We start from the raw sequence: 21885 nt of genomic DNA on the forward strand, positions 1-21885 counted from the left end.
GACTAGACCAGGGCTGGGATTAAACTCGTGCGCCACCACTCCCCTCTCCATTTCCATATATAATATATACGTATTCGTGGAAAAGTGGGCTTTCATGCAGGCTAATGTTAATACTGACTCTTCCAATAAGGAGCTCGGAACCTAGGGCCACTTACGGACGTTTCCTTGGTTCCACAGGTACAAAGCCTACTCACAGCTATCGTCCTTACGGGACAATTAGTTAGACGTGCGCAAGCATCACTGAGTGAGCTCGTCAGTAGCTGGCGGACCCGTTATTATTGCGGCGTCTCCGAGGCGGAGTAACGCAGAGGAAAGCCGGAGTAGCCAACAGGACGCGCCTTCCGCCGCAGCTGCATCCGGGGGTCTGTGGCCTCCGGACTTCCGGTCCCTCCGCCCAGCTGCCCCGCTTCGGGGTTGTGAGCGCCTCGCGCAAATAGGGCGGGGCGTGCCGTGCGGTGCGGTGCGCGTGCGCAGGAGCCACGAGAGGGACGAAGCCGAGCCTCTGAACCGCCGCCAGGTCCGCTCCGGCTCCACGCCGTCCGTCGCGCCGCCACCCGCGTCCTTCTCTTCCTCCTCCTCCTCCTCCTCCTCCGCCGCCGCCGCCGCCGCCATGGGAGTGCAGGTGGAGACCATCTCTCCTGGAGACGGTGAGTAGACACCCGCCGCCCGTTCCCCGGCCGCCGCTCGCAGCCACTCACCTGCAGTCTGTCTCTCCTCAGGGCGCACCTTCCCGAAGCGCGGCCAGACCTGCGTGGTGCACTACACGGGTGAGTCGGACCGGCCGGGTGGGGCCGGGCGGGAGGGGCGGCTGCTGGGAGTCGGGGCGTGGTGGCCGCGTGGCCGGCGGCCGAGGCCTGGGCGGTGGCCATGCCCGGAGGGACAGGCTGGGCCCGCCGCGCCGAGCGGGACTTGGGGTTGGCGCAGTCTCGTCCACCCCGAACGGTGCGCGGCCCCGGATGCCGCAGGGAGCCTTAACTGTCCTACCGTAGAAACTGAAGCTGGGGCGAACTCATCGCCTGCCGGAGGTCACACGCTCCCGGCCAGGGACCCTTCGGGAAGATTTGAACCGTTTCCGAACCCCGATGGCTTGATGCCTTCTTCGTGCTTCGGGATTCTCCCTTCAGTAGTTAAGAAGGGGAGAAAATTCCTAGTCTGTCCAGCCACCCTTCCTCAGGGAAACCCTTGAATTCACCTTTCTGGGGCGGGTGGGAAACGACCCATTTGCGAAGTCATTATTGTGGCTTCACGTGCCCTTTCGGAAATAGATAATGCAATGTCTGTTTCTCTTTGACCCACTTGCAAATCTCAGCCTCCATGGCAGTGATTACCAGACCAGAGGATGTATACCATATCATTTTCCTTTCCCCTTTTTGAGAGTAGAGACTTTCTCACCCCCATTTTTAAAGATAAAGGAAACTGGGGGGGGGGGGTCGTGAATGCAGTGCACAGTAACTAAGTCAAAGGAGATTTTAAAGACGCACACACCCAGCCAGAATTGAAGCATCAAGACCATGGAGACTGCTGGCCCTGGGACCATCTTTTACTCCATGCCCTTACAAGGTCTTCCTGGGTTGGGGAGGGGGAGGGGTAGCTGACTGTGACTTCATAGCTAGGCTGAGTGGTGTAGCCACAGCTGATAGGAATCGGCTTCCCTCCCCCTCCTTCCCTTTCCCACCCTTCCTTTGTCCCCCTCCCCATCCTTCCTCTGTTTCTTCTGCTTCTCCCTGCTCCCCTCCACTGTCACCACCCCCACCTTTTTTTTTTTTTCCCCTCTGGCTGATCTGGCCAAGCTGTTCTGGCTCAAGTTGCCTTTCGCTCCCTAATCAGGGGAGGATCCCTCTCTTGAGGGAAATGACTTACAGGGAAGGGAAGACAAGGCAGCTCACTCACATCCTCCTCTCTGTGCCCCCTTATTTCTATGATTTCTTGAGTAGAGAAGCGGGCAGGAGTTAAGGACTAGGACCTTTAAAAGCTGCCAATGGAAGGAATACTGAAATACATCTCGGCAAGGGTAGACTCTTCGCATGGACCAAATCCAAGAAGCTGTCGTGATAAGACCAGTCGGCACCTTAGTCTGGGAGGGTTAATAGAGGAACAGTCATCAGTTTAGTTATCTTTGAAAGCAAGTTGAAAAAGGATGCTGTTGCTTTTTAAAAAACAAACAAATGTGTTTCAGGCAGTTTTAATAGAGTTCCTCATTTGTGACCCCCCCCCACCGTGAAATTCTTTTCGTTGCTGGTTCATAACTAATTTTGCTACTGTTATGGATCATAGTGTAAATACCTGTTTTCAGTGGCCCTCGGCAACCCCTGTGAAAGGGTTGTTGGACCCCCGATGGAGTTGTAACCCACAGGTTGAGAATGTAGGCCAGTGGACAGTTCCCTGCCTTCCCACAGCCCTCTTTACCTTGGTTTGTGGCAGCCCCACTACAGTGACTGGTCACATCTGTCTACGTCCAAGGCTGCCCATCATCCTTGTCTGCCTATGTTTCACTGCTGCTGAAAGCCAGGTACTGGCGTGTAGGCAGAAACAGTTTACTATGCTTCTTGGTGAACTGTCCCTATAAAGTGCCTGGAGCCCTTTCCTTAAAAATAATAAAATAAAAATAAAATAAAAAACAAAAAAAAAAACTCCCACAAAACCAGATGACTATGGGACCCAGACCTCCTAATGCCTCTTCAAGTCTGTTCTCCATGCGGGCGGCACCCACCCACACGTTCCCAGAACGACAGCAGGACCCTGGCACACATTAGAACAAAAGCTTTCTTTTTTATTTCATTTTGATAAACTCCACAAAGACGCCTTAGTGAGAAACCAGCTGTGCCTCACGATCACAGAATAGGCTGTTCTGAGGGCGGGTGGCTTTGTTCCCCAGAGTCTTTGCCACCAGCCTCCCAGGAAGAACCTGTTTGAGACCTGTGGGGGCGTGAGAGAAGGGGGTAGATTTGCTATGAGATCACATCCGCAGCATTAAGGCTTTTGAGTCTCTGGGAATAGACTATCTCAAAGGGATTGTTATGAGAAGAGAACATTAACATTGTCTTTAAGATTAGAGGAAGAGGGTCTTCAAAGATGGGAAGCCAGTGGAGTCCCAGGAAGGGAGGAGAGAGCTCCTATCGCTTATCTCTGGCTTTCTCTCTGCTTGCCTCTGTCATTTCTCTTCAAGATCTGTGCTTCTGGCTGGTGGGTGGTGGAAGCCTTCATGTCCGTGCTCAGTGTTTCTGTTTCCTTTGAATGTCTGGCTCAGGTTGTTTGCCTGAGTGACAGAGGAAGGATATGAATGACTGAGGCTTGAGTTGGGTTAATAATTCTTGGTCATGTGAGTTTTAGCCAAGTGTCCATTTCTGCTGTTTAGACTGGGTCCAGAGAAACAGCAAAGGAAGTAAGGTGACCAGCCCCTCAGCCCCGCCCCCTGCATGCCAGGGATGAACCCCGGGATCTTACAGGTACTAGCCAAACGTTTCAACTCTGAGCTCCATCTCCAGGCCTCAACTTCAAGGATGTTTTAGATTCCAATAATGACTGACCTTTGTGCCACTGTTAAGCCTTTCTTTGGTGTTTTCTATGACCTCTGCCAGAACCCAGCGTACAGGATTGAAGAAGACCTCTGAGTGCCACTGGGAATATCTAGTGATTTCTGAGGGGTATGACAAGCCTTGACTGAGACCTGAGGGAGGAGATAGGACAGTAAAGCCATACAATAAATCCTTAAAAACTGCCTCGTGGTTGCTGTGAAGCTTTTCCTCGTGCATATCCCTTTTCACAAAGCCACAGCAGGCCATGTGCTTGCCACTGTGAGAGCAGTCTCAAGTGGACTGAAGGAATTCTTTTTTTTTTTTGTCCTCTTAAAATATAGCTAGACATCTTGTCCTTGGGATCAGGCTTAAGTCTTCCATAGCCTCTGGTGTCTGATGGAGAAGCTAAGAGACCTTGGCATCACCCCCAGTCTGCCTAGGGCAGTCAGTGCTCCCAGGCCAGGCTGGCCCATGACTTTGAATTTTTCTACAGTTTTTGTCCCTCTTTTTTGCTGTTCCTTAGTTGGTGACCTGATGTCTGGAGGGAAGCTCATATTTAAGAAATGCCTCAGGTGATATTTTACTAGTGTGTAGTGTCTGTCACAAAATAGGCTGGAGCTGTATGGGTGGTTTGACAATGTATTGTTGTTGTTGTTTGGGTTTTTTGTTTTCCCCTTTGTGCAGCAACAAACCAGGCACAGGTAGCTAGTAAACTGACTAGAAAAAGACCTGATCTAGTAGGGTTTAGCTCAAGAGGGGGACCAGCTTGACAGTGTGACATGTCAGATAGTGAGAGGCACAATGGAGAGAGTAAAACAGAGAGGGATGGGGAAGGAGGAGTTTGCTTTTAATGGAGACCATTGGGAAAGTCCTGATGAGTGACACCCACCTCCAGCATCATGCACAGCAAGTTTGGTAGTGGGCTTCGAGGCCATCTGGAGGAAGAGTTCTTATGCAAGGCCCAGGAACTGGAGTGGAGTGTGTGAAGGAGTGGTTTTGGGCAGTGGGGTTAAGGGAACTTGGTATGCTGCCATAAGAACACTCTTCCTCTGAGTCTGAGGAACATGTCTTGAGCTGATGTGGATTTTAACCTTTTCCCTCTGGGAGATAGGTACATAGTACCTAGCTGTATTCCAGCTAGGATATCAGCAAGTAAGAAATGATGTCAGGCACGCTCCTCAAAGGGTGGGCGTTTGGGAGACCTTGTGAGTAGAGGCATGGGGCAGCTATGGCACTATTCCAACTGTGCTTAAATCATTATGCTCCACGTACCAGGCAATGGAGCTCTTGTCCGTTGTGGTGTCTAGAGTAGGAACAGAGTTGAACTGTGATCTTGCCACCAAAACTGTTGAGAGTGGTCGTCAGGCTTGGATGTTTCAGATTGAAGCATTTGGAAGCTAGGTGTGGTGCCCTGTGCCTTTTTAATCCCAGCACTCAGAGCAGAGCTGCTGGATCATTATGAACTTGAGAGCAGCCTGGGCTACCTAACAAGTTCCAGGCTTCACCCTTTTTTAGACACTAAAGATTGAAGTGGTTGCCCCAACCTCCTGTTGCACAGGTGGGGAAATCAGTATGCAGAAGAGGTGGAGTGGAGCAGGTGCCCATCCACAGCCATACCCCGGGATGTGCACCAGGAAGCTCCCCGAGGGCAGAGGAGCACAACTGCCCTTTGCTACCTTGGCTGTGTGAACACGTTAGGGGTTGATTCTGTTGCCACATTTCCTTAGCTTGGTAAGATGTTGGCACCGTGAAATGGATCCTGCTGTGGAAGGGTTGTCTGCTGTCTTCCTTCCACAGGTAAGGGCAGGAGAAACTCTTGTTGTACCCCCAAAGAATCTGTGGTGCCACTATCCCTGGAGACCTTTTTAAAGAAAGAAAAGTGAAAACAGAAGTGTGTGCCTGAGTACCACTGCCTAGGCACAGGTTGACATTTTGTTATATGCACTGTTACTCCACTCTGAACACATCTGTAGTTTAGTAACCTCTTACCAAGACAGGGTAGCCCTGGCTGTCCTGGGACTCACCATGTAGACCAGGCTGGCCTTGAACTTACAGAGGTCTGCCTGCTTCTGCCTTCCAAGAACTGGGGTTAAAGTCATGTGCCTCTAAGCCCAACTTAGCTGGGCCATATTAACTTGAAATATCTGGTGTCTTGCCTGCCATGAGAGCATTATTTTCTTGCTTGTTACATCCAAGACAATGTAAAATGATCCGGTCTTATCCCAACCAAACTCAGTGAAATCATCACAGTCGTTTCCAAAGCTGGTTTTACAGCTTTGCTACTTTTGAGGTTCACTCACTGTAGTGGGATGCTTTGTGTGCCTCTAAATGTGCACTTTCTCTCCCAAGAGCTCCAACCACTCAAGTCTTTCTCCTTGGGGAGGGGAGAGGGAGGGTGTGTCTGCCCCCTTTAATAAGTACTAATACACTACCTGCACTCCCAAATTCCTGGTACTATAGCAGGGGTTTCTGTTTTCTTCAGTCTAGAAAGAGAAAGTACTTAAGTTTCTTTTTGGACTTTGTTCCTTTCTCCTTGTACCCATTACTCCCATGGTTCACCCTTCCCTCTATTATTCAGTGATAGAGTCAGGAGGTGGGAGAGAGCCATTCATTGAAATCTCCATGGCAACTGGCACCTGTAAGCTAGAACTGCCTGGAAGCAGTGGCACTTTGTTTTGAGTGTTAGTGCCTCAGGCAGGCAAGAGGAGTTACCCAAGTGTACATATGCCTGGAGTTAGACGGTACCTTTGCCTTCTCTATATGAACTCATGTCTGTGTGCAAGGTACTGTCCTGAGCACCAAGACTTTAAGAATGAAGGAAAACACAATTCCTACCCTTGTAGATTTTTAGCTGTTGTGGAAAAGGCATAATGTGATTATGCAAAAATGTATTGTTCAGTAGTGCTAAGGAGAGATAAGAGGTCAAGACTTTAAATGGCAAAGGCCTCATTGAGAAAGTGAGAGGAATATAGTTGAAGGAGTTGGGGGATTAATGCATGTGCATGGGGCGGTTTGAGCAATTGTGGGCAGCACAGCAGCAAGGCTGCAAGTAGGAGTGTACTTGATGTGAATGCAGACTACAGGGCTTGGTGCAGAGAAATAGAGGCAGGGGGCAGCAAGATCAGAGAGGTGGCAGCTCTTGGGAGCCACTTTAAGGAGGTTAGAGTCTTCTGAAAGAGATAGTGAGCCAGGCAAAGGCTTTAAAAAGCAAGGGTCTGGTTGTGTTGTTTCAAAGGCCCTGTCTGGCTGCTCTTGTCAGGGTTATGCTGGAGGAAGAGCAGGAACAGCAGAAAAGCCAGGGAGGGGATGAACCATGGGGAAGGAGTGCATCCTAGAGCAGTGCATCTGTCTCTGACTAGCCACTGTTCACATTGTGATGTCACGTGGGGACTGAATGACACACCCAGAAAGGAAGAAGTTACTCCACCTGTGTTCTTCATACTGTTGCACAGCTTCTTCCATTGTGGGTCTTGACTTTGAAAACTTTTGGTCTAGAATCTAAAGGGATATGGCCAAAGATAAGAATTGTTTGGGCGTGTGCTTGCACTTAGTGGACCAGGCAAGTGATGGGGTGGAGTTGGTTCCTTCTTTGGATAGGCACTTGACCTCTGGCCATCCCATTCACCGAGGGTATCCTTATAAGTGCAGGAAGGTTACACTGGGGTGCAGTCATGCAGTCACGGGGCCTAGAAGTGGACTAAAACAGCTCAGACACTTGCTAAAAAGCTATTGCTTTTTCTTTGAGTATGGTATTTTCCAAGCACCAATTTTGTTTTCTTATAATAAAGTAAAGTCTATTGTGAGAAGTCTAAATGCTAAACCTTTCCATTCATTACTAGCAGCAGCGTTCTTTCTGTCTTTCCTGTACTGACTCATTGTCAGCTAAACTGATTTTCTAGTCATACCCATTCCTAACTGATCTGCATGCTGTTCAATTACATCATCTGTGTAACCACCATGACTAGACTCGCTTTGGAAACATACGGTTGACTGCTCCCCGTCCTCTTTGGTAAACTTAGCATGGGAATGTTGTCTTTCTAACACAGAAGTTATGCAGAAGGGGGTTTGGGAAGCTTCTGTGTCTGATGAAGAGCGAAGAGAAACAGGTCTGTCCTGAGGCCTCTGACAGTGCTCTCGCCTGGGAACGTCCTGAGTGGTTTCAGTTGCAAGGCTGCAGGCTGACATGCCTTTGGGTGCCCCCCCCCCCTTTGATTCAACAGCTGTGCTGGTTGCACTTAGGAAACTAATCTGGATTTTGGCCTCAGCAAGTCCTCTCCCATTGGCAAGTGACGGGAACTTAGCTTTGATTTTTGTCATGTTTAGTTACTTGATCATTTTATTTGATTTAAATAGTGGGGTTTAGAGTTTTCTCTCTATAACATCCTGTATTATAGTCAGTAGAATGCTGCCTGGGAAAACCTCATGTAAAAATTGGTGAGTGCTGTGAATGAGCTTTCACTATAGTTACTGAAGCTCCGGTCTATTGACTCAAGTAGAGGGCATTGAGACTCTGCCTTCCAAAAAGCAAAGTGCCAGAAATAACCTGATATGATATTCGGTGGTCCTCGTGGATTTGAGTCTTGATCTTGGCCCTGACTGTTTCTGTGGCCTGAGCCGAGCACTGGGATTGCAGTCTAGGGCACTCTGGTGCTGTGCTTACCAGGTGCTGCCCGTGGTTTTTACCTTTGCCAGTTACTTGTGAATAAGAGCACACTCCAGAACTGGGTATGACTGATGGAGTGCTTGCCTGGCATGCTGTGGTTGGGATAGATTTGAATCTCCCCCCAGACTCCTAAAATCCTTTCCTGCAAGGATTTGAGCCTGATTGCCCCCAATGAAAAGCTATATGGGATAGAAGTGGCATGGGCTGTGTGCAGAGGGAGCCTTTACATAGGGAACCTCATTTTGTCTTGTGCTTTACATTGGACATCCCCATTTCTTGCCATTTTTCTCACTAATTGGATACTTAAAGTTCTATAAAGTAAAGCCAGCCCTTCTAGGAGATCCCTCAGCTGCTGCTTGCCATATAGGGAAGAAGGTCTAAATATGGAGCCTCCTGCTTATCTTAACTGTCCTGTTGGTCCTTAAGTCAGGCAAGAAGAGCCAAGGGTTGAGCCAGATGCCACTGGGACATAGGACGTAGGTCTGTGATCTTGAGTTTCACTCGGCCCTGAGTACCATGATTTAAGGCTGGAAACCGAGAATCTACAGCTCTTCAGACAGCTCTCAGTCGTGAGGTGGAGTTTGTGTCTAATCAGAAATGAAAGTGGCCAGCAAATGTAAGTGTGGTCTTGAGAGCAAAAGCCTGTTGTCTGTCAACAGCAGCCTCAGTTGCCCTCCCCCTGCTCTTCCTCTAGGATATTCTGGGGTAACTTGGCAGGAGAGCTCCAGGTGCTTAGGAGCTGAGAGGGATGGAGCACTGCTGAGACTCGACCTGTTTCTTACCCTGCTTCCATTCCCTGTGTGGCACAGGAACTGAGCATATGCAGGGGTTAGTGAATGCCACTACCTACTTCGTTTTTTTTCTGATTTTGCAGGCAGGGTCTTATTTTGTTGATCTGACTGACCTCAGAATGATCTCTCCCAGCCTTCAATATAGACAGGCACCTCCATGAGGCATCTTTTCCTTGTTACAGTTTTGTTAAGGTTCAGTTGTCATACAGTAAATGTCACACGTTTACAGTGTTCAGTTTCAGCTCCATGTAATGGTTCATACTTAGCAAGCTGGAGTCAGAAGCATGTGGATTATGGGTGTGTACTAAATAGTGAAACACTGAAAGACCACAACAGTGTACAATTTAAGCCCTGCTAAATATGTTCCCTGTGACGCTCCCATCTATATATCCTTCTCTAACTGCTACTGTGCTTTCTCCGAGCTCAGTTTGCTGGGGTTGTTTCTTTTCTTTTCTTTTCTTTTCTTTTCTTTTCTTTTCTTTTCTTTTCTTTTCTTTTCTTTTCTTTTCTTTTTGTTTGTTTTTGTTTGGGGGGGGGGGCTTGTTTTTGAGTCCAGGATCTTACTGTATAGACCAGGCTTACCTGGAACTCAAAGAGATCCTCCTGCCTCTGTCCGCTGGAGTGCTGGGATAAAAGTCTGTAACTTACACATTACTCATAAATACTTCATAGTATTTAGTCTTCTGGCTTCTTTTACTCAGTGTATTTCAAGATTCTTCTGACTTCTCTGTATAGATAATTTGTTCCTGAGTAGTTTCTGTGTATGGGTTATATGTTCATTCACCATTTGGTAGGTGGTTGGGTTGGTTCTTAGGATTGACTGTTAAAATTTGCTCTACTGAAATGTAGGATGGCTGGGCCAAATGAGGCACGCATGCTCACACTCCTGTCCTTCCAGAGTAATTGGCTCTGTTTTGCCACCAACAGTGTAATGTTCTCCCTATACTTGATGTAGCCAGTCTTTTAGTTATTTACTTTAATCAGTGATATCCTTCCTGGTGGTTTTAATTTCCATTTTGTAATGATTAAAAATGTTGAACATCTTTTCATATGCTCACATGCCATCTGTGTACATGTGTTTCACTGAAGTATAGGTTCAAAATTTTTTGTTATTTAATTGGCAGTTTTCTTACTCAGTTTTGATGATTGTTGTGTAGCTCAGGCTGGCCTTTGAACTTGACAGTCATCCTTCCTCATTCTTGCCTTTATTGGTTTTGTCGTTGTTTGTTTGTTTTTATTTGTTGTTTTGGTTGTTTTTGAGACTGGATTTCTCTGTGTAGCCCTGACCTGGAACTCACTTTGTAAGTAGACCAGGCTGGCCTCAAATTCACAGAAATCCACCTGTCCGTCTTCCAGGTGCTGGGAATAAAGTTGCTTGTCATCACCAGCCAGTCTTAAGATAGTTCTTTATACACTCTGAGTCGTATAAATTGTCTTGTCTTGGTTGTCTTGTCTTTTCTAAAAATAAATTGTTTGTTTGTTTGTTTGTTTGAGACAGGGTTTCTTTGTATAAGCCTGGCTAACCTGGAACGCACACTGTAAACTTGGATGGCCTGGAACTCACAAAGATCCACCTATCTTTGTCTCACAGCTGCTGAGATTACAGGCATGTGCCACCATTGCCTGGCTAAAATAATTTTAAGTGGATTTCAGTGTCTAGGTTTTTTCTTTTTGATGGCTTGTGCTTTTTTGATTCTACACCTAAGAAATTTTTACCTAGTCTAAGATTGCAAGGATTTCTTTGCCCATTTATTCTTCTAAAGAGTTGTGCAGCTTTAGCATTTACATTGAGGCCCACGGTCCATTTTGAAGTAACATTTGAGGGCTGGAGAGATGATGCCTCAGGACTTGCAGACTTCCTACATAAAAGGTGGGCATGACAGCATGTAACCTCAGTGCTCCCTCAGTGAGATAGAAGGGCAAGACAGAGTCCTTGGAAACTCGCTGGCCAGCTAGCATGGAGTATAAAATAGTGAACAAGAGACTGTCTCAAACAAGGTGGGAGGTGAGGACTAATATCTAAGGTTGCCCTTTGACTCCATTTATGCATTATAGCACCTACACACTCACATATGAACACACTTATAACTTGAAGTAATATTTGATATAGCTTAAATATGAATCCCAATTTTCTAACCTCTATGTATGTAGCAGGGAGTGAGTAAGTGTGATCTGTTAAGTCGGCTCTTGCTGCCTTGAGAACTGTCCCTGTCCCCACCTCAGGAAATTCCCAGTGATGTGAGCTGGGGTCACAGGAGGATGGCCTTGCTCATTTCCCAGCTTTCAGAGATTACTGTGTCTAATGTCATAAATCCATTGTTTCATTGAGTTGGTTCTTAGTTACTGTGAAGAGATGGCTGGTTTGGTTGGTTGGCTATTCAGAGATAGTTTTGACCATTTCCCTCCATCTTGGTAGATAACAGAAATCCTATCTACTTATTTTCCATCTGCTTTTCTTGTGTTCTTCCATCAAAGCTGAGTAGCATAATTCTCAGAAAGTTTCATGCACTCTCAGGCCTGCCTTTCAGCATTTGTTTTCCTCGGCATCTCTTCCCTCTAGACCCTCCTTACCCTTTAGCCCATCTGACACCCACTCAACCACCCTTACCTCTAGGCATATTTAAGAGCACTGGCTGCTCTTCCAGAGGTCCCGAGTTTAATTCCCAGCAACCACATGGCAGCTCACAACCATCTATAATGGGAATGATGCGTTCTTCTGGTATACATAGGTATACATGTATTCAAAGCACTCTTATACATTAAGTACATAATTAAATACAACTTAAAAATAATTTAATTATGGGGGATAAAATCCTTCAACCCTAAAGAATACCTCCTACTCTCACTTCTTCCTGGGAAGATAAAGTAGATTGACAAGAAATGACAATGGTCTGAAGCTCTGGAGCAAGACTCAAGTCCTCTGTCTTTAGACAGCAGCTCATGTGAAATAGTGTAAGAGAATAAGGCAGTAATTCTGTTTCCTGAGCTAGTACAGCCTTTGCCCCTCCGTGTCCCATTTAAGATAAGGAAGTTAGATATCCCTTATTGAAGAACTAACTGCAAAAAGAAGCTCCCTCTGAGCCTCCTGCCTTCTGTTAGTCAGTTGAGGCAACTCCGGCAGAGCAGCACCAGTGCATGCCAGATGCAGGAGGCACTTTCCCCTGCCTTTGGGAATGAAGAACTACAGGGTATATTGTACATTTTCATTGTAATTAAAATGTCCTGGTCAGATCAGAGCCATGTTGAGATTTGACAAGAAATATAATTCTTTTGGAACCCATTAATGTATTTTGAAATTTATTTAGTGTGATCCTAATTAAGTTCTTTTGAAAAATGAGAAGTAGTTACTAATGAGTGTTCTTATGTGTTTTGATTGTTTGTGCGTGTACAGTATAGGTGTGTGTCAAGGAAGCACTTTTGGCCTTCTTGCACCATTCACGTTCTCTTTGTAGAAGCACTACACTGGGGCTGAGTAGATCAACCAAAGCTTTTGTCTCACACAGGTTATACTGGGCTGTAAGTAGCCACAAGCCCTACTGAGAAGGCAAAGCATGCTTCCCTACCCTCCTTGGGAGTTTCCTGATGTGGATACAGGTGAAAGGCTAAGGAAGATTTGTGAAGGACTATTTTGTTGTAGCAGACAGAAGTAAAAGGATATTCTGCTAAGGGACATGTGATGAAGGATTTTTTGCTAATGACATACATTTGTTATCTACTTTACATTGTGTAGTTGAGCTCCATTTGTTGGGACTCCAGAGAGAGAGAGAGAGAGAGAGAGAGAGAGAGACAGACAGACAGACAGACAGACAGACAGACAGACAGACAGACAAACACACACACACACCAAAAAACTTCTGGTAGGGTGTTGTGACTTTTTACTGCTTTCGCAGACCGGGACTGATTGGCACAGTGATGTCAGCTGAGACAGACGTGCTGAGTTAGTCAAGGCCCACGGAGGACACAATGCTTGAAGAAAGTATAAAAAGGACTCTACAGTCAGTGACGGAGCCTGAGCTTGGCTTACTTACTGAGCTAGCTGTATAATACTTGTTGGTCTCACATCTTCTCTCTGATTTTCACTTCTCTGAGAGAAACATTGCCAGAGACTTTCTGACCTTATTGACCCTGATCCCTCCTACTGTCTTGTGCTGACTGTCTCTACCTGATAGTGCCACCACTACTGATTCATAGTCACTATTCCAACTCTATCATAAACTAAACTACTGATCTTTCCATAAAGTGTTTACAAGTAGATTGAGCTGTCTTGAACTGTGAACTGAACTGTTAATTTCCAGACAGCACAGTTACTTCAGAGAATGAGAGTTACTTCAAAGAATCATTTCTAAACAGGTCCACTTCCCCTGCATTTTTCCCCCCACTACCTCTGTTGGGTAGTGGACTAAAAGGGATGTTAAAATGTTTAAGAACCATTATTAAAAATAGACGTTAAGCTGGGCAGTGGTGGCACACGCCTTTAATCCTGGCACTTGGGAGGCAGAGGCAGGCGGATTTCTGAGTTTGAGGCCAGCCTGGTCTATAGATTGAGTTCCAGGAGAGCCAGGACTACACAGAGAAACCCTGTCTCAAAAAACCAAAAAAGAAAAAAAAAATTAAAGTTATACTGGCCTGTGTGTTTGGTCTAAACCATCTATAACCCGCATAGAGAAAGGCTTAGGTTGAGTAGTTTGTCTTTTGGGCTGAGCTGTAGCACTCCTAGAAAGCTGACGCTGCATTGGGAGTAGAAGTGGGGCTCTGGGTTTTGGTTCACATGTCCCTCTCTTCATGTATTCATGCTTTTCTCAGAGTATTTTATTTTATTCATTCATTCATTCATTCATTCATTTTGGAGACAGGGTCTCTATGGAGCCTAGGTTGTCCTTGAGCTCTTGGTAGACTAGGGTTGGTCTGTCTCTGTGCTACCACACCTGGCTCAGGAGTTTTTATGTGTATGAGTGTTTTGAATATATGTGTTTGCACTATATGTATGTCTGGGTATCCATGGAGACCAGAAGAGAGCTTCAGATCTCTAGAAATGGAGTTACAAACCATTGTAAGCCACTATGTGGGTGCTGGGAACAGAAATCAGGTCCTCTGGAAGAACAGCCAGTGAGTCACTGAACCATCACTCCAGCTGCTTTTTATCTGGATTTTTTTCTCCCAACAGGTTCTTATAGACAGTTAAGCTTAAGGGCCAGGGACTGCTGTTTTGTCCTGGGTCCTAACTCAGGGTCTGCTCAGAAGAACTCAGACCAGGAAGAGTATTTCTAGTTATCAGTTATCCTTCGTGGTTCACACCCCCCCCCCCCCCTGTTCATTGGTCTGACCTTAGGTGAGCTGCAAAGCCTTACAGTAGGTTTCCTCTTTTCTGTTAAAGCAGTACCATAAGCAGAATGGAAAAGCTTCTCATGTCCAGGGAAAGGGTTCTGAGAATCTTGGCATCTTTGTTTCCCTAACTTTGGGATCAGTTAAGTGGCTCCTGTGGCTGGAGTTGTGCTGGCAGTGGGCATGTGTATAGTAGGTATTGTGGCCTAGAGACTGGTTACTGATAGACCATTCATGTCTGTTGCTTGACAATTCTTTTATCAGGAAGTGAATTGTGTTCTAGTAAAAGCAAGTTAAATGTACACTCCGTCCGTCCATCCAGCTCAGTGGCTCTAGGCTTCCACACCCTGTTTTTTCACACATTTGGAACAGGGCAGCTCCTGTTTTCCTCTTGTCCCTCACCTCCAGTCTTCTGTAGTGCATTTTGCTCAGGGTATTGGTCTTGACTCTTGCTCAGGACAGCAGCCTCCACCACTTCCTAGTTGGTTAAAGTCGAAGTCTAGCAACTGTGATGAGGCTCTCAGCTCATCTGTTTCCACAGTCTGCTGACCAGGGTTGACGTTGTTTTTTAGGTTAGGGTTTTGTTTTTTGTTTTTTTTTTCAGGGTTTTCCACTTTTATAAACACATACACCTGCACAGGAGAATTCTTTTTTTAATGTCTCTTTAAACCCTATTGTGTTGCATATCAGTTCTGAGCCCCCCACTACCCCCCTCCAGCCTGGGGTTGCATTTGAGAGTTTTCAGGAGCTCAGGGTCAGTTATCTCAGTTGGCTGACACTGGTTTCCGGAGAAATCCATGCAGGGATGTTTTTGAAAAGGGAGCTACAGATGTCTGCCACAGATATCTAACTCCTCTTTTCTCACGGTGCTCACCCTTTGCGATCTCCATTGCTAGAGTTCCCCTTTCATTGTGCTTTGCTTGACCCTGGGAAAGCAGTCCAGTAAAAGAAACATGGTATGAGGTGTTTTGCCTCATTTTGCCACTTGAACAAATTAGCTTCACTTGTTGCCAGAGGTTCATCTGTGAAGTGGGATGTGCTGTGAAAACATGGGCTTCAGCAGTGGGTTGAATGCTAGCATGTTCCAGTTTCTCTGACATCCAGGGTATATGATACTTTCTCAGGAAGACTGGCAACTCAAAAGCTAGCCCATGCTCAGGCTCCTGTCTTTTTGTTTGTTTGTTTGTTTGTTTTTAAGATTTGTTTTATGTATGTGAGTACACTATCTCTGTCTTCAGACGCCCCAGAAGAGGGCATCAGATCCCATTACAGATGGTTGTGAGCCACCATGTGGTTGCTGGGAATTGAACTCAGGACCTCTGGAAAAGCAGTCAGTGCTCTTAACCTCTGAGCCATCTCTCCAGCCCCAGGTTCTTGTTTTTTAAAATAAGACAGCACCAGAGTGCTTGGTAAAGCTGTTCTCCTGTTGTCTCTTTCCCCATGATGCTGAGAGGATTTCCCGCTCTAGTTGAGGACTCATTCGCTGCCATGGAGAGCAGTAGTGTACATAGTCATAGCCAGCCATGGAACAGGATGGAGAACACGCTGTGTGCTTCTTATGTATGTCCTGTGGCAGAACTGGGGAGTACTGCCTCTTGCACGGGAAGACCTTCCACAAGGAAACCACATTACTAATTGTGAAGTCCATGGTGCTGGAAAGGTCATGGCAGGGAGCTTACACTCTCCAGAGCAAGGTAGTAGCTGTACCTCAGAGTGAGATAACAGACTGCATGGCATCAGGTCATCTGCAGGGCTGCCTATATGCCATAGAAGGCCATAGGAAATCCGCCCGAGATGGCTCAATTCCCAAGATGAACTACCTGGCTAGGCATGCTGACCCTGCTGTGGTGATGAGGCCTGTACCACTGTTTTCTGAACTACTTCACACCATTTCCCTTGGTTGCTCATGTTACAACTGCACTTTCTTACAGGGATGCTTGAAGATGGAAAGAAATTTGACTCCTCTCGGGACAGAAACAAGCCTTTTAAGTTTACACTAGGCAAGCAGGAGGTGATCCGAGGCTGGGAGGAAGGGGTAGCCCAGGTATGTTCTCCTTTTGTTTCTTAGTATCTGCCTAACACCCCACAAGTAACACGCTGTGAGGGTTCATTCTTTATTTTAAAAGATGTATTACTTTTATCTGTATGTTTACCCGCCTATATTGGATGAGTGTCTCATGCCCTCAGAGGTCAGAAGAGGTCATTGGATTCCCTGGAACTAGAATTAGAGACGGTTGTGAGCTGCCATGAGGGTGATGGGAACTGATCTTGGGACCTATACAAGAGCAGCCAGTGGACAGCATCACCTCTCCAGCCCTGTGGGATTTCTTACATTGTTTAGCGCACAGATCTACTTTCCTTGCCTTTTCCTGCACAAAACTGCCTGGGGTTTTCTTGTTTCCTCAGCTCTGACATTCCATGGCTGAACATGGCAAGATTCATATAGCTGAATGCTCTCCGAGGGGTGTGGGTGCCATAATTCTGTTAACCAGAACCCTAATGAATGCCATTTGAGTCTTTCCCAGTATTTTGGTAGCATAAAAAAAAAAAATAACTACGTACGTCTTGCAGTCTTCATTTTACATGTGTGCAAGTAATACTAAAGGGCAAGTTCTAGAAAGTAGGCTCAGTTACAGCCTTCATAGGGTTAGACTCTGAAGTATCATCAGGTTGTGAAGGTGCCATCAATCTTTAGGTCATTTATGTATGACCGGGGGTGGGGGGGCAACGCAGGACTGAGCAGAAAGACAGATGGCTTAAGTAAGGCACATACCCCTTCTCCTTTTGGTTTTTCAAGACAGGGTTTTTCTGTGTAGCCTTGGTTGTTCTAGAAAGGAACAAACTCTATAGACCAGGCTGGCCTCCCACGTGCTGGTATTAAAGGCATGTACCACTACCATCCACCTCCTTCTCCATTTCTTGATGCTGATTTGTCTCTGTGTTTCCTGTCACAGCGATGGTAGTTCGTATTTATGATCTCAGTACTTCGGAGGCTAAAACGGGTATCTCCCAAGAGTTGAGGTCTGCTTTGGCTGTATAGTAAATTCTATGTAGAGCTGCGCTGCTATCCTTCTAAAGGTAGTTTCCATTAGTTAGTATGTATGTATAAATACTATATATGAAATGTATAGTGTCCTGTTCCCCAGAAAAATCAGTGGGTTTTTTTTTTGGGGGGGGGGGGCTTGAAATATTTATTGGTTCATGTAATCCTTTAGTTCCCAGTGAGAAGGACATGCCCTGGGTCACTATACTCAGGCCTTGGGTGTTCACATTGCATTAGTCTATGATATCTCAGAAAGCAATAGTGTGGTTTTTTTTTTTTTTTTTGTAAGTACTTCACCATAAGATTGTAAGTGTAAGCTGGGTGTGGTGCTTTTTAACATCTGCAATCCTAACCTAACTTGAAGCAAGAATATTATTAAGAGTTTGAGGCCAGCCTATGCTACACTAAGCTATAGAGTGAGATCCTACCCCTACCCTAAATCTAAATATAGAAAGCACAGAATTGAGGACTGTCCTCAGATCGTAATCTATGGTTTTGGTTTTTATTTAAGCTTTTTATTAAAGTGCTGTCAGCCCTCTGTGTTGAGAGTTGCCACATCAATGGATTACACTAACCACAGATGAAACGGTTGCGTCTGATAAACCCTGCCTTTCCCCCTTGTCCCAATTGTACAGATAATACAGTATGAGAACTGTTTGTGTGACATCAGTAAGTACTGACCCTTCAAAAAGTCAAGGAGGGTTTTTAATTGCCATTGGGTCCCATCTAAAGTGACTGCCCCACTCCTGAGTGTTTTTACAGTGTGGGTGTTGCCTGCTGGGTGGGCAGCTGCAGCCACTAGAGACTCTTGGTCAACACTGTCCTGGCCAGAGATACCTAGTAACCAGTTTAGCGTGTGCAGAGATTGGGAGTATGTATGTCCAGCCTATTTTAATCCTTGGGTGGGTTTGTTTGTTTGTTTGTTTGTTTGTTTTTTTCACAGATGAGTGTGGGTCAGAGAGCCAAACTGATAATCTCCTCAGACTATGCCTATGGAGCCACTGGGCACCCAGGCATCATCCCACCACATGCCACTCTTGTTTTTGATGTGGAGCTTCTAAAACTGGAATGACAGGAGTGGCCTCCTCCCTCAGCTCTGCGCGTGGGTAAGAGTTCTTAATGGTGAAGGGCTCTAACTCCCTTTGTTGCTCCCTTGTTAGGTCCAGGGTTTGGTAAAGACAAGGGGAGAAGATACTACATGTGGCCATTCTCTCCTTCCCCCTCCTCTCCCCTCCCCCTCCTCTTGGTGTTAATGTTAGTGCAAGAGTTAACCATTCCAAGAACAGGATAGCATGTGTATTGAAGGAGCTTATGGGAATGTTAGATGTTAAAACTTTATCTGTAGCTTATTGAGTTGAAGTCTCTGGAACCACAGGCCAGGTTCATAGTGCTAGCATTTTAGACTTTTAGAAACAACAACACTTTCTGGATTTATTCTGCCCTGTGCTTCTAAAAGCTAGTAAGAAGAGCAGCTTTATAAGAGCAGCCTGTCAGCTTGAGCAGCTGCCTTAGATCAGACAGTTCTAGGAAGAAACTGCAGGAGCCTGAGTTGCTCTTTCTAGTGAAGGAAACCGGGCCTGGTCGCATCCATGTGGTGGCAAAGTAGAACTGAAGCCTGTTTCCTCTTCTTTCATTCTAGAACATTGAGCTCAGTACCCTAGTGGCATGGCCTTATTCTTGTGGCTATTAGAATCTCTTCACACATGAATGTCACCCTTACCAGACAAGAGGCCACAAACAAGGGCTGGGTGAGGATGGTTTTGTTAGAAACCTGAAGTCAATTTGGATCCTGGTGATCACTGTGTAATCAGCAGCGTGGGGGTGGGAGGAGCAGCCTCCTCCTGTCCTTAGCATGCTAAACTTAATGTTAGGTTAACAAGAGAAAAGCCTTATGAACCTCATGTGGCAAGTTGAGCATAAGAAAGTTGCTTGCCTGGAAACCCCGGCAATCCATCTGCTTTGTCCAGCTGTAAGAATTGGCCTGGTCCCAAAAGACCTCTCTCAGCTGCTCAGGACAGGACTTGGCATGACAGATAATATTGTGACACACAGAGAGAACAGAGTTGCTGGAACTTACATATTTTCTGTTCCCAACAGATCTGCCATGGAGGAATCTGGTACCTCCAGATGGGTGCACATGAATCCATGGGGAGCTTTTCCTGACGTCCCACCACCCTTTGTATAGACACCTACCTGACTGACTGTGTTCCGTCACTCAGCTTTGCTTCGGACACCTCCGTGTGCTCTTCCCCTTCTGTATGTGTGTTGACCTAAACTATATGCCATAAACCTCAAGTTACTTTATTTTGGGGTGAAGACTCAGTTTCTGTCTTTCAGATCTAAGTTTCCAATGAAGTATATTGTCAAGTGTTAACAGCACAAGCGATGGGTTAACTTAGAATAGGAATTGGTGTTGAGGGGGGGAATTTGCAAGAATTTTTATTTTATTTTATTTTAATTTTTTGGATGAAAATTTTATCTATTATATATTAAGACATTCTGCTGCTGTGCTGCAAGCCATAGCAGATTCGAGATGCTGTTGAGGGCTGGATTCTTCTCTAGTGAGGGAGGTCCTATTAAACTGAAAGCCCTACCCAACTGAGGTGGGAAGGAAGGGAGGGAGAGAGCCTTGGCTTCTGACAGTCCTCCCACCTTCTGAAACTAGCTGCCTTTTAAAGCAGGTCCCTTCACTGCTATGTTGGACACTACAATATCTGTCCCTGGGTTGGCAGGGACCTTGAAGCCTTCTTTGTGACCTGGCTTAATTTGTTTTTCATCCTATGGTTTTTCTAATGGATTTTCTGGACTTTTGTAATCTTGTAACTATTCAAGCTCCACTTCCTAAATTTTAAGAACTTCGGTGAAAAGTTTAAATTGAAGGTGCTGTTTGTAGACTCACCACCCAACGGATGCCCAGTCACCACGACACATCCTTGCGTGTTCTCTAAGAATATGATGCTGGTCATCACAGCTTCAGCATCTCCTGGGTTTTGATGCTTGGCTCTTTGCTGATCTTGGCTTCCTGGCTTTTCCTCCTTCAGTTCCTTCTCAGCCTCTGCTGTCCTTGTGTAGTGATTTGGTGAGAGAAAGCTTTTGTCCCTGCCCTCTGCACTACGTATGCGGTTCAAGTTTTATTATTGCAATAAAGTGCTTTATGCTGGCTTTTCTCAGCTCTGTGTCATGGAGGTTGCTTACACATGCCGTATGTCCCTTGTAGCACAGAGATTGGTAGGTATGTAGTGTCTGTTCTTGACAGTGCAGCAGTGAACAGCCTTTCCCCCTTGGCCGTGATGTGCGTGAGGGCAGTAGGCATAACTCAGGAACAACCCGGGGTCAAGCTGAGGCAGTCACGGTCCTTCTCACATCCCTTAATATAGAGAGAAGACCTAGCCTGCCTTTAACAGGGAGTCAGCTGCAGACATGTTTGCAAGCAGATGTTTGAAGGATTACAAAGGGAGGATGCAGGAATTTAAATCTTTGTCCTTTATTGGATAGGTATGCAAAGACTGCCTTGGTATTTTCTTATCCCCAGCCCCATTCTGTAGGTGCCAGTAATGTTTCTCTTATTGAGAGTTAATGCTGATCATGAGGATGCCCCAAAATACCTTGACAAACACCTTGTAAAATTGCTCTGGAGCTGGGCATGGTGGTGCACACCCTTAATCCCAACACTCAGAAAGGGAGTCTCATGAGTTTCAGGTCAGCCTGCTCTTCATATTGAAATCACTGCCTGTTTTGATTTGTTTTGTTCTCCTTAATAGTTTAAAATAGAGAGGATGTCAAACATTAGAATAATGGATTTTTTATTTTTTAACATTGATGTGGAGGTCAAAGATCAGTTTGAAAAAGCTGGTTTTCCTACTATGCGGATGCTTGATGTAGCACCTTTACCAGTTATCTTGCTAGCCTGAATAATTGTTTTTTAAAATACTTAAATTTAATTTACATTTCTGGAGTAATAGCCTAGAGTTATATCTTAATTTTCCTCAATGTTATTTTAACAAATTTATCAGAATAAGAGTTTTGGTGACTACCTATTTAAGAACTATTGAAATGTCTGGTTGGTACTACAGTTCCCCTAATGCATATAAATAAGCAAGGCAGTGTTTGTTTACATTCTGCCCCTCGTCAAGATGACAGTCATTTCAGAAGAGTCGTTTGCCGTTTCCCACTCTCATCCTACCATACCCCAGAGACCGTTTTTTCTGTGTATGAGTGCCTCATGGTGCAGATCTGGAGGCCAAAAGGTCTTGGACCCCTAGAGCTACAGTTGCAGGTGGTCAAGAGCACTGGCTGCTCTTCCAGAGGATTCCAGGTTGGTTCCCAGCACCAACGTGGTGTCTCAGAGCTGTCTGCTACACCTGTTCCAGCCATTCCAGGACCTACTCTGGCCTCCATGGGGACCAAGCACCAAGTGGTGTACATACATGTGCAGATAAAAAACCCATAAAGGTTGTTTTTTTGTTTTTTGTTTTTTTAATGCACTAAAATTAAATGCCAAAGGTAGCATTCCTGCCTTTTGCCCAGAATGTGTAATGAGGTTATCCAGTT

At 45.8% G+C, this 21885-nt stretch overlaps 1 protein-coding gene across 1 annotated transcript; it reads left to right on the top strand.

Annotated features, from left to right (window-relative positions):
• Positions 1-385: 385 nt before the first annotated feature.
• Positions 386-20504, top strand: Fkbp1a (FKBP prolyl isomerase 1A). The gene is made up of 5 exons (XM_021192639.1): positions 386-647; positions 720-767; positions 16223-16335; positions 18278-18440; positions 19432-20504. Exons 1-4 carry the CDS (start codon positions 611-613, stop codon positions 18404-18406), a joined length of 327 nt encoding a protein of 108 aa, XP_021048298.1. The 5' UTR covers positions 386-610; the 3' UTR covers positions 18407-18440; positions 19432-20504.
• Positions 20505-21885: the final 1381 nt, after the last annotated feature.

The sequence above is a fragment of the Mus pahari genome, chromosome 3, assembly GCF_900095145.1.
Source record: "Mus pahari chromosome 3, PAHARI_EIJ_v1.1, whole genome shotgun sequence".
Taxonomy (NCBI): domain Eukaryota; kingdom Metazoa; phylum Chordata; class Mammalia; order Rodentia; family Muridae; genus Mus; species Mus pahari.